This window comes from Buteo buteo, chromosome 24 (assembly GCF_964188355.1).
Source record: "Buteo buteo chromosome 24, bButBut1.hap1.1, whole genome shotgun sequence".
Lineage (NCBI taxonomy): Eukaryota > Metazoa > Chordata > Aves > Accipitriformes > Accipitridae > Buteo > Buteo buteo.
In genome coordinates this window covers 11,349,184-11,362,360 of record NC_134194.1, presented here as the reverse complement: position 1 = coordinate 11,362,360, position 13,177 = coordinate 11,349,184, and the positions used below count along the sequence as shown (strand labels likewise).

Sequence of the window (13,177 nt, the reverse complement as noted above, 5' to 3'; positions counted from 1 at the left end):
CAGCTGGATCCGGGAGCTGAGAAGTGCTCCTGAGTCTTTTGCTTTAGCTGTAGCTTTAATGTTGAGATCTAATGTTGTCAATCTTACATCTAATTATCAGCTGGAAGAAGTTAGGGGATGAAGGGGAAAAAATTATGCTCCTGAATTTTTCACTGTCAAGCAGAAATCCTTGTAGTGAGATCATGAATGTATGAACATATACTGAGATGCCCTTACAGCTAAAACCTTTCTACTGAGCAGCAGGACTTCTGGGACTGGCCTTGTGACAAATGGATTGATGATTTTGTGATTTTTTTTTTCTTGCAAGTTAACTAGGTTGTCAATGGATTGATAGGTTTTCAGGTGTAATGGCATTGCCATAAGCTACGGAAAGAGCCTTGTTGCCTATCCAAGCATAGCTCTTATGCCTTTCTGTGAAAATAAGCTTGACAATTTCTGCCAATTTCATTTATAACAGATTTTGCCTCATTCAGAGTCTTTCTTCTTCTACAAAGAGGAAATTAAACCCAAGATAATTTCTTCAGCTGAATTGCCTATTAAAGGCCACAAAATTTCCCAATAGCTAGCAACGTGAAGGTATCTTGGAGAACCAGACATGGCACTGGCAGTAACATCCTTTCCTGCAAACTTGAATGTGAAGAGGGTGAGACTGCAGTGCAAGAACGGACAGAGGCATCTGGCTTCTGAGGTCCCTTATTCACATTACAGCTCCTAAGACTAGGAAGACTGTGCAGAATTTTGTAGGGATTTTTCCATGGTAGATGATCTTCACCTGGGAATTAAACAGGTCTCCTTCACAGTAACACACAACTCTACACTCTGAGAGCATTAACTCTTCTCTGCGTGCTGCTTGTCTGGCTGGTTTTCCTATAGACAGCAATGCTTTTCCTGGTTGTGGCATCTTCTTGGCTGTACTGCTAGTTTGAGCATATATAAGCATATATATTGCATGCTCTGAGCAGTGGGAAAGGTGTCCAGAGTCAAACATTTATTTGCCAGGTTTAGAAAAAAAATCATGCTTGATATCTAAGAAGTACCACCCACGCTGATGAAAACCCCTGCTTGCTAGCATCTCGTAAGAGTTGCATGAGCACGGAGAAGATATTCTGTGCTGTTTTTTTCAGATAGATTGATAGAGATCACATCATCTGTTTGCATCCTTAGAATTGCTCCACTTAGGTGGTAAATGGAAGGTGGTTTCAAATGCCTGGGCACCTGGGGTTTGTGCCTGATCCACAAACAGCAGGTGGTACTTGCCGAGTTCCTCCAAAGCTGGACTGAATGCAGCTGTTTTCCCCCCAAAGAAAGGGCAGCACAGTGGTTTTCCAAATTAATTTTAGACAGCAGATGATAAGGTTGCTGCCTGAGTATGAGCAGTGATGGGTTTGAGCTTTAGTAGTGGAGCATAAGGATTGCAGTGCTGTGCCAGACTTGCTGACCATCTCATTTGGAAACCCATTTTAGTGACACAGAGGCAGATACATCAGAACAATGCGTAAAAATCCAAAATGGCCAATTTCTTACTCCTCTTAAGACATCTGAGCCTACAGAAGGTGCCTACTGATTCTAGTGTCCTGTAGGAAACTAAAGGAGATTTAGACACCTGACTGCCTTTGTGGATCTGGGTCTAAATGACTGGTTCATGCCATCAAATATGAGAACTCAGTGGGGAAAGAGGGGGCTGTGCCTTTTGTTTTATTAAGCCCTACTTCAAGCCATGTGGAGGCTCTCCATATGAATGTCTCATCTTTTTGGAATCTTACTGACCTCCTTCTGCTGACCATATTGTATACAGTAAATCTGTTAGATTGTGTTTAGTTTCATAGATTAATTGTGGTTTGGGTTAGAAAAAACAACCCTTTACTTCTTCGAAAGGTGTTGCTTCACAGTTTTGTAGGATGTTGTCTTCTGTGTTTCACTGTGAGGTGGCTTGCATTTGAATGCCCATGTTGTTTTCTCTCCCTATCCAATTTTTTTTTTTAACCATTTTTATGCTGAGTCCTCACAGGGTGTGACACCATCAGTGGAGCCTGTGAAAATAACAAAGGTGGAATGACAAGCCCTGACACCAGGGCGGTGATTATAAGTTATGTTCCTCCAGCTGCTAACACAAGTAATATGTGGCTTAAGTGGGAACAAAACCACACCCCCCACAACTCACCAGCATGGGTTGGATGCTGAATACTAATAGGGAGCCGTCTGCATCCAGTCCCCACTGGGAAAAAAATATTTGTCAACTCAGTTCAAACAGTGCATAAATTTAAGGGAACTGCCATCTGCTGACAGACCCTTCCCCCACCTACACTGCCTGAAAATCCTTCCTTATGAATATCTGCTCTGTGCAATAGAATTCTCATCAACCTCTGTTCAGGATCTGCCTTTCTCTGCTTCTTTCCCCCCCCAGGTATTTCCAGAGAGTTCAGATTTCCAAGGACTCTAAGGCACCGAAATACCTCACTGGTCTGTGTGACAGTACCAGCCCAATGCTGGTATGTAGCTACCTGCAGGCTCTGCAGCTCTGCAGGTTATCAGTATTGCTGTCAAAGCCCCTAAGGCTCGATTTTTGGAGGGACCAGCAGCTCCCCGCTCTTGTTGACTTCCATGGGGAGTGAAGGGTGCACACCCTCTCTGAAAACTAAGGGCATAAACCAGAAATTTTTTTCCAAGGAAAGCAATAAGGAATAAAAATGTAGAAACCTTGCAATGGAAAAGGCTATTAAAAGAATACCCTGCTGTTTGGATGTGGCATTGTTCTCTGGTTTGCTTTTAAAAAAGGCTTTTCATTGTAGCTAGAGAGGGAAAAAGGGAATTTTTGATGACAATAAAAAACATGGGCAGCTGTTGAAATCAAACAGAGTAGGAAGGATACTTCAATGGACAGCATGAAAGCCAGGTTAACTGGAACACAATTGCAATTAGATATCATCTCACTGGAGCAAAACCTAGTGGCAATTTATGTCCTGTTGCCTGATGAGGATATATCTTTTTTTTTCTATCCGTGCTGTTGTGAAAGTGAATGATGTACTTCATCTATGGGAAAGGTCGGGAGGAACCAAGCCAAGTGTGCTGTTGTTGATGGGAGGTTGACATCATCTTTCATGGATTTTAAGGGCCTCTTTCTATGTTTTGTGGAGGATGGGGAGTTTTTTGGTGTGGTAACGATGTTCTCTCTTCTCCATTCCAGCAGACCCTCCCCTCCTAAGGGAACCTTTGGGAATCATATAAGACTTTGGGGAAAGGGCAGGCAATCGCCCCTTTCTTTTACCCACTCGAGCAGTCACACATGACAGATTCATGCCTGCAGCACTTCTAGGTTTTATCTGCTCACTAAATTTTATTTCCCCTCTGTGAGTGTTTATATTGCTTAGAGACTGCCAAGGTTCATGTTAATCATAAAAAAAAGTGGAGGTTTATTAGGTATTGCAGCTCTGTGATTCTTTGGTGTTTGAATGTTAACGAAGCTTTGTATGCTCTGGAATAGCTAGAGAGGTGGATCTTAGCTCTGGCATGGCAAAATATCCAGAGGTGGATTTTTGTTACTGTTCCTCTGGGTTTTAACATCTTACATGACATTTAATCCCAGAACAATTTTACACTATGTATCATCATGTGTAATATTGTGTCATGCTGTAATTTTGCCAGTACATGAAAAGGCAGGAGGGAGGTGAAAATGGGCTCAATTACACCCTGGAGGGAAGGGATTGCTCAGCAGAGGGACCTGCTCCTGGGAGGTAATGAATTGGGTGTCAGCACTCTGCCAGAGCAGAGTGACAGAGCAGAGGGGAATTTATTATTTTTAGGGGCTCAGTGGGCAGACAAGAGGAAAGGAACCAGTCAAATCGCATTACTAATGGTCATTTCCATAGGCTGTGCATGTATGTAGGATTTAACAAAAGAAGGGACATTCATTCTCACTCCAGACAGCTCAGTTCTTTCTTTTTCTGAAGGCTGAAGGAAGAACATGGCCATTTTAACTGGCCTTCAAAGAGAAGCCTTCAAAGCAACTTTGGTGGCAACTCTTGGGGAAGGCAGACACAGAGTCATTCCGGGTGAGGGAGACCTGTGACAGTTCAGGGATATTCCCTTTCCGCAGCCTCTTCTCTGGATGCAGTCAGCCTTGGTGGATCCCTCTGGGATGGAGGAAGCAGTGATGCAGAGGGAGAGAAAGGAACCAAGTAAACATTAGGGCAGGAGGAATCATAGCACAAGGTGTATGCATCCTGCTGGTTTGCAGCTTTTGCTAGCCCTGATGATGGAGGTTGTATTTACTAAAGAAAGCTAGAGGATGAGCAGCTGCTTATTTCTTAGGAAAAAGAGGTACTTTCTCACTGAGTTACGCTCTATGCATTCCTGGGTGGCATTTGGTGTAATTTCATTGCCCTTTGTCTCTTCCTTTGCCCTGAGCACAAGTTTGTTCCTTCAGCTTAACACAAGCAAGATTTCTTTTTTCATTGTACATTGTATTTAGGGCAGAGCAACCAAACTAGAGAGCTGAGAATTCCTTATTTTCTGAATTTCTAGCCAGGGCTGCTGTCTAAGCATTGGCTTTCGTAGAGCAAGATGTACATATTGCTTTAGTGCCTTCAAACTAACCTCAAAGGAGACTTGTGTCATTCATTGTCATCTTTATATTACTACATAAATTGTTATTGGAGAAAGTACCAGGCCTAAAATGCTTCCCTTTTAAATGGGGAAGAGTTGATGAACATGTATTCTACAGGGGGAAATGCTCTTCCAGGCAGACCTGGCCTGCCAGACCTGAATTGTGATGGGTCTTTATAGAGAAGGGACTTTTTTCCCCAGTCTCCTGTTGGCATACTTAATCCAGGAAGTCTCTCCTTTTGACTATACTTTTTCAAAGTGACTTTTTTTCATTTTTTCAGGTGTAATATAACTTCTTTTGGGGGCAGAAATGATGGTAAATTCCATTTTCATCTCCCTTGAATCCGACTGAGACTTCTTCCTTTTCAGCACTATGAAAAGGCATATGGCTTCCCCAGGTTGGGAACCCATGGGCTACCATAAAGCTGGTCTGAAATATTTCTGTTCAAACTTGCAGGCAAGTGTGCTTTGATGGGGAGGAGGGGGAGCCCATATTTTCATGGTCAGACTAGTGCAATTCATACAACTGTATGCCTTTTCTACCAGCTACCTTTTCAGCACACCAGGACTCTCTCACACTTGTTCTCTTATGAGATCCAGCAGTAAGTGCCTCTACCTCTGCAGCTGCTTTTTCCTTAATTGACCCATTTTGCAGCAGATTAGGCCCCAAAGAGGAGGTTAATATGAGCAGTTATTCTAAAAGGCAGGTTGGGGCTTCAGTGACCTGTTCATCATTGGAAAAGCCTGTTAGCCCCAATCTTCTTACCTTTTTACACTTTATTCTAAAATATTCTGACTTAACAATGACCTTATGAATCTCTCCTTCTAGATATAGTGTCCATACCTCTCTCTTTCCTGAGTTTTGAACTGGATGTGTTGGGTCAGATTTAAGGCCAGGCATGCAGATTTTCACTCTTTCTTTTTGTCTTAAAACAGCCACCAAAATTGTAGCCCTGGATCTTCCAGCATTGCAGGTGGCATTGCCAGGGCTGCTTCAGCCTCTCTGAGTAATAGTCCCAATGTGCTGTGTGCAATGTAGGAATACAACTCACCAGGCAGTGCATCATTCTGCAGGATTGGTGAAGGTGGGAGGTCTTTTCCTGCACTGCAAGCAATTACAGTGGCCCCTTTAAGTCCGTGCAGGGATTGCATATCATACAGGTTCTCGGAACTACAGCTGCTGCGATGACTGAAGGAGAGAATTAGAGCAAAATTCAGTGTGAACCAGTATTAAGCAATTAGTATATCTTTACTGATAAAGTATTACTAATATTACATAATGTTATTGTTATATTAATAATATTATAGTGATGAATTCTGAGATGTGGCCACCTTGCTCTTTATTAGTTGCTGTTCCTAACAAACCTGTCCACTATACTGTAGGAATTATCCCTCTATTTCCCCACTTTCTGCTATCAGCAGTCTCCTATACGTTAGTTAAGGAACAACCTCTGCCTATACCTACTGTTCAATTTCCTTGAACACCCATACAAGAAAATAAAGAGGATTGTGACATAATTGTAACAACAGAAGAGTGGATGAACCCTGAATGACTAGATGGACCTGAAAAATTTGTGGCTTTTCCTTGCTAGGGCAGTAAATTATAATGATTACCTTTAGTATAGGTAGGTGCAGCCCTGATATGGGGATGGGGGCATGTTTTTGAGGATAAGCACATCCATGGTATGGTGGTAGCATGCCTGCAGACAGGGGCATTAGCTGGGATCAGGCACACAGTCCCTGCCACATCCTACCATTGCAGTTGTCTCAGTGGATGGCTTTTGATGTGACCAGGGAAAATTTGCAGCCCTGGGCTCAGCTTCTGGTGCCATGACAAGAAGGTGGGATTCTGAAGCTAAGGGATTGAGGTTGTGAGTAGGAAAAAGCCCATTCATAGCTATCCCTCCTGTAAGCCCATGCCTGACCTCAAACTTTTGCTGTAAGAACTTCCTCAGCATGAGCTCTCACAGGCTCACTGAGCACAGGAACATTGCAGTCACTTCCTCATGCAGGCAAATATCCTGCAAAATGTGTGCTGCTGGTCTCAGTCCCAGTGAGCCAGACCAAGCTGGGGAGCTGCCGCAGCTCCCTCCCCATGCTGCTGGCCATGCAACAGCTTTAAATGATTCCCCTATTGCTGTTCCCACCCCCATCATCTCTGTAAGTGAGTTCATTTGATTAGCAACTCTAGTTTGCATGGTAACACTGGAGCCCCAGGGATTATGATATTTTTTTCATGCCAATCCAGATCAGTGTGAGACAGCAGTCTCGACAGGATGTGTTGCTGTAACTTAGGCAGTAGAAGGCCAGAGCCAGCTATGCTGCACTTGCGGAATTACCAGCTGGGACCAAGAAAGCTTTGGGGAAGGGGAGAACGAGAGGGCATTTGGGACCCTTGCTCAATCCTTGGGGAGGACACAGCTCAGCTAAAATCAAGGATCGGGGCCTCAGTCCAGATATCAGAATGGGGCCAGGAAACTTGCTGTTGAGTGAACTATTTAGGACCTGGAAGTGCTGGAGAGAAGGGAGCTACAGCAAAGAAACAGAATGGTGCAGCAAAGTAACTTGTTGGGAACGAGGAGAGAGGGAATGTTTGAGCCCCAGAGAGGATATTGTGTCTGGTACCTCCAACACCAGCATCTGCTTTTGGAAATGCTGAAGGATTTACATGCTGGGCTTTGTCAGTGGTCGGGGTATTGTCCTTTTACAGCTTTGATAAATAGAGACGGATTCCCTTTCCCCTGCACTCCCTTCTGCAAGGTACTTGAGGCAAAACTTATCCTTGTTGCATCGCCCAGAAGGCACAAAGGGATGTGCGCTACAAAGGCTTCATTCTTCCTACCTGCTCATCTACTTCTGCTATCAGAAAAGCAGGATCTCGCCATGGTATAAGGCAGCTTATCTGCACAGTTTAGACCCCAAATGTGGACTCTGGCTGCCGGCAGATCCTGCTGGGCCAGCAGATGATGCTGCCGGTTGAACAGCTGAGAGCATGGGAACACAAAGCTGAGAACACCAAATGCCTCAGCAAAATCCATGCATTTGCAAGGGGTTAAACACAGGAATGTGCCCTCCTGAAGGTCTGCAGGGGGGATGGAAATTATGTGAGAATTCAGGGCTGTTGGATCTAGCATTCATTCAATTACCATGCTTAGTTAAGTACTGCACAGTGGAGTGAAGACTGCAGTCTGTTAGGATGGCTGTTACTATAAGTCATTTAATTATGAGGTTGCTCATATGCCATTTTAACATATGTAGAGTAACGTTATCCCTCTTTTGTAGGTCACTATTCTCATAAGTCTGGCTCTTGCATTCCTTGCCTGCATAGTGTTTCTTGTGGTATACAAAGCCTTTACTTACGACCACAGTTGCCCAGATGGATTTGTTTATAAGGTAAGAAACTTCAGATGGATGGATTGCCTGAGATAACGATAGGCTCTAATTGACTACATGGTTACAGTCTAGTCTGCTTTTCTGACCAGGCCAAACAGAACATTTGGCAAGAATGTGTTGAAATGGGAAAAGTGTTATGGGAAATGTGGACTTGCATCTGCCTCCATCAGCTACTGTTACACTGTAATTGTTGGGATTAGCATTTGGTGAACACTACAGACAGATGTTCAGGAACAATTCCTCATATTCGTGAATGGATTTATTGCAGCTGGAATCCCGCATTTGCTTCCCACACGTTCAAGAGACTGAATTTTATTGGCATACATTTTAATGCAAAGAAAACTCCCAGAGTGCTGGCACATGTGTCCTTTGTAAAAGAAATCCGAATTTGCCTGTGTAGTTCATTTTTAGGTGCTTTTGAGCCTCTATCAAGAAAAAAATCGTGTAACTTAATTGCTAAAACCCCACTGCCCAGGGATTTTATGTTGCATATTCACAGAGAACTATTTGCCTGTTCTGTTGAAATTAAAAAAAAACAACCACAAACGTTTGCAAAATAGTTCACTGACTCCTTACTGTGAATAAAGTTGTAAACTCACAGGAGTCTTGACCACACTGGGGATAGTCTGTGGGCTGGAAAATAGAGTAAGGATGTTGGTGTATTAGTCATTGTGATTTATTCTTTTAGGTTATATAAAAATGAAGTTCGGACAGAGTCATGAATTTCAGAATCAGATCCAAACTGGAACTCTGAAAAGATTGAAGGTTTTGGACTCAGATTTCAGTTAGTCACAACACTGAACTGGGAGTTGGGGTATCTCATAATTTATAACACTTGTACCTGGGGCTCTTTGTGTCCTTGGTGCTACTTCAACTCCGGTGAATACCAACCAGTCCGACATTTGTTACCATTTGATTGCTCTTTTACAGCTGTTGCAAAGCGAATTGTTTTATCTGTGCAGCTCTTAGCACACAAGTGTCGGCACTAGCGCAGCGGAGATGCATGGGCAGTGTCTGCACAGACAAGAAGCTCTGACAAGGGCTGGCTGGTTGGGCTGTGCTTCCTACCATCCCAGACCAAGGTGGTCGTCCTACAGGTCAGAGATAACACACTGTAACAGAGCAACACCTAAGCAGCTTACTCTGCCTCTGCCTGCCCTCTACTTGTCTGAGAATTGATTCTGGACTTTGCTCTACAGAGCTTTCAGTCCAGCTCATGGTAAGAGCTGCTCAGCCAGCCTTGCTAGGACTCCAGCAAGGGGCCTCCGTCTCTGTGCATGCCAGCAATGTACCAAACCAGTCAGACCTTCATTTTACAGTCCCCATTTCCCATCCACAGATGAAATCAGCCTGCAGTCAGGGTTGCCAATAGCAACAGGTTTTGAAGGCTGATGCCCGACTCTAAACTTTGTGCATTCCCACAGCGCTGAAAGGCAGTCGGGGCTGCGCAGCAGACGCTCTTGCTGCAGCAAGTCTGAGTCAAATGTCATCTGTGCAAACAGCTAACCATGAGATTTTTTTAAAGTGAGAGCCTGAGGCTGATAGGACCACTGTTTACCTCTCTTGCTTTCTCCCCGCTTCCAGCACAAGCGGTGCATCCCGGCCTCGCTGGATGCATACTACTCTGCACAGGATTCCAACTCCCGGGGCAGGTTCTACACCGTCATCAGCCACTACAGCATGGCCAAGCAGACCAGCTCCCGGGCCGTATCGCCCTGGCTGTCTTCAGGATCGGTAAACCACGAAGCCAAGGCTGCCAAGACAGAAGGTCATTAAAGTTAACGAGTGGTGACAGGCAAAGTCGGAGGGTGGGGGGACAACACCATGTCTATACTGCATTGCTCTAGCTGAGGGTGTTGTGCTAACAGCACAACAGGAATAAATAAAACCCAAGTGCAGGAGTCATCTTAATGGATATTTCTTTTCGTGCATTGTTCTCGTTGATTTGTAACCAAGTCGAGCTCTTGTACAAAGGCATGTTTGATGTTGACTGTACCTTACAATGTAAAAATATTTTTAAATCATTGCTTAACTATTTGTTAGAAAAAGAAATTAAAAAACAAAAAAAGCAATTAGATAAAGAGCCAGAGAGAATAAAAGCAGCAAAGAGAATCCCGCAAAGTTTTACCATTGCTGGAAAGCTGTGACAGAAGCTTAACATGCAGTGAAGGAACAGCTGAAATCCTTCTGAGAGAGAGGATAGAAAGAACTTGGTACAAAGACATTGTGATGCTGTTTAGCTTGCCAAAGGGGGGATATTTTGCTGTCAAATTGAATCTAGCATCAGCGTTCATTTGCTGACAGAGAAATACAAGCATTTCCTCCTCCCTCAAACATACACACGTGCAAACACACATGCACACACACCCCTGCGCAGTGGCCTACGTAAATCCAGAAAGATCTAGGCATTCGTAATGAGCTGCCACTGTGCTGGTGACCTTGGCTGGGCTCTGAGGCTGAAATCCTGGTTGCTATTTGGATATGGAGCAGGATGGAAGCAGACAGAGGCTGCTATAGTAAAATAATGAATATACTTCTGAGCACAGGACTAGGAGTCAGGAGATCAGGGCTTTATTTCTGCTTCTGGCACAGATTTCCTGCATGACCTTTGGCAATTTACATGAGGCTTCATCCTTTGGGACCTCTCCTGAGGGTCACCAAGAGACAAAGAAATGCAATTATGAATTGAGGTGCCTCTCAAGAGTGGTGATAGTATAGAACAGTATTGAGCCTCTAACTTTTCAGCCCCTAATTTTCCCTTGCCCATGAAATGGGATGATCCTGCTTCCCTTCTTCAGCTTCAGACACTTCACTATTTAATGTCATTCTAGGTAATTAGAGAGGGATGGCCGTAGCATGTTCTCAGAGTACAAGGGTCCCATCAAGTCTCTGCTTGCAGGCACAGACCAGGCCCCAAGCTTAATCCAGTCATGGCCAATGGAAAACATCCTCTCCCCACAAATGGCATGTGCAATTAGTGCAGACTGGTGGGATTTTAAAAAAGAAAAAGGATTCTCTTTTTTCAGGGCTGCAAGCTGTTGCTGCAAAGCAGCTCTGCTCCTTGTTAGAGCAGGCAGGGTGAGACTGAGCAGGAGGAGCAGAGTGCACAGGGAGGGCAAGGTTCACATTTGACTAAGGCTGCTTTTTCAGATTTGTGGCTAGACTGGGATGGAAATTAGGAACTGGCCCCTTCTTCCCCTGCATTGGGCAGTTTTGTCCTCCATTTTGCATACATAGACACTAGAGGGTGTAAATGAGGGCAGAACTCCTCAGTCCTAACAGGCATCATGATAAATAACTGTATAGTGTAGCTAAAAATGTAGTGCCAAATGCCATTGTCTGATTTCCTATCCTTTGTTCCCCTTCCACCTGTAAATTCATTTCTCACTGAAAATGTACAAACCACCCCCTCCACCAACAATCAAAACTCCAGCAAACCACTGAACAGTTTATAATTTTGTGGTGTATTTTTTGTCAGTAGGTAGCAGAGACTGAAGTATTTTTTGGTGTAATTCTTGAACTTTTCTGACGGGATTAAAATAAAGCTAGATGTGACTGAGCATCTGTGTGGCTCTGGCAGGTTTTTTTTTGGTGACTTGTGCCGTGGGCTGGGAGGTGGTGGGTGGCAATATGTGCGTGCCAGGTGCTGCCGAGTGTGGCTGCAGCAAAGACTGCACCTTTGCACGGGACTCAAAGTGACTCTGGCTTTCAGGAGGCATTTTCAGAGCTTGCAATTTTCCCCTTTAATGGCAGGGGTTTATTCCCTATGTTCCTGCCATTTTTCAAGTGCAAATAGAAAAATAGTAATTAAAACCAAGCTGATCTTCTGTTGGTGATGCTTGACTTTACAGAGGGACCTCCCTTCCCTTCCCATTTTAAGGCCAACAAATAATAGAAAAATTCAGCTGGCAGCAGTGTCTCTTTTGCCATCTACTCCCGATGCAAGCATTCATGTGTGCTAAAGCAGGCTCCGTAAAAAGGGCTGTTACAAAAAGTAGCGCTGCAGAGAAATACAGCTGACAAACCAAGAGCCATGGCTGAACTTTGAAAAAGTTGAGCTGTGTATCCAAACCCTGCAGCTTGGTTTCTAACAAAACCACAACTATATTCATCTCACATTGTTCAGAAAGCAGATTGTATTTCCTCAAATCCTTCAACTCTTAGAAATGGAATGATACCCTGGCATTAAATTGGCTCATTCCCAAAGGCTAAAGAATGTTTTATAAAAACCTTTGGATGGCTTTCCTTCCAAAAAAAGCGTATTCAGAGTTGTGAAATTGAGCTACCGTAGGAGAGAAACCACTCTGGTGCTAGAGGTCACCACCAAGTACTTGTGAAATGTATTAAAAAGGATTCAGCATGCTTTGCAGAATTGAGTCACAGGATAATTTGATCATGGTATTTCTATTGCCACTTTCCCAGTAATACTCTAACCGTATGTTTACTGTAATCTAAAAAACCCAGGAATCAAATCATTTGAATTAAAAGGTTCTAGCTATTATTAGATAAGTGAGTCAGTGGGGATAACCATTCCTATTTAATAAAAGATCAAAATCTATATGGAACAGAATGGAAAAAAAGACCCAAGAAAGACTCATGGGAGAGCAAAAGAAACCAAACAACCCAACTCCAGCTGCAAGTTCCATTACTGTGAATGTTATTACCGTTTTTGTACAAGCTGCAGTAGAGCTTCCAAGATCAAGCACGTATTTTAATCACAGTAACAGAGAGAGAGAGGGTAAATTGAAATGGTAGTACATCTTCTTCTTTCAGTCTTTAAAAACCTTCTTCCAAGTTGATCATACGTTTTCAATGCTGATTAAAGTAGCATATTGGTGATAGTACAGTCTCATCCTGGCTGTCATCTCTCTGTGAAGGCTAAAGCTTCTGACTGGCTCTACAGAGTAGTGTTTTTGTGAGCTAGTGTCTGGGCAAGGGCTCAGTCTCAGCTCTGAATGGTACTGATGCACAAGAGCCTTCCCTCTGCTTCTCCCAACATTTACATGATGGCCAAGCCCAGTCAGCTCCAACCTCTTCATCTGTGACTGATCCTGCTAAAGCATGAGTGCCTTTGGGTGATCTCCATTATACTAGATTGCTGCAGTGGGCTCAGGTTTTGAATTCTCCACCAAAATATGCTTGTGGACCACTGAGACTGGAAGAGCTGATTTCTCTTCTGAGA

At 43.7% G+C, this 13,177-nt stretch overlaps 1 protein-coding gene across 3 annotated transcripts in view; it reads left to right on the top strand.

The window, feature by feature from the left end:
• Window positions 1-11,547, top strand: part of NSG2 (neuronal vesicle trafficking associated 2) — a 41,463-nt gene extending 29,916 nt beyond the window's left edge. For all 3 annotated transcript variants that reach the window (XM_075056411.1, XM_075056413.1, XM_075056412.1), the window contains exons 4-5: window positions 7,885-7,995; window positions 9,580-11,547. In XM_075056411.1, coding sequence (XP_074912512.1) covers window positions 7,885-7,995; window positions 9,580-9,771 — 303 coding nt within the window. In that variant the 3' untranslated portion in view covers window positions 9,772-11,547. The remainder of the gene's footprint in view (window positions 1-7,884; window positions 7,996-9,579) is intronic.
• Window positions 11,548-13,177: the final 1,630 nt, after the last annotated feature.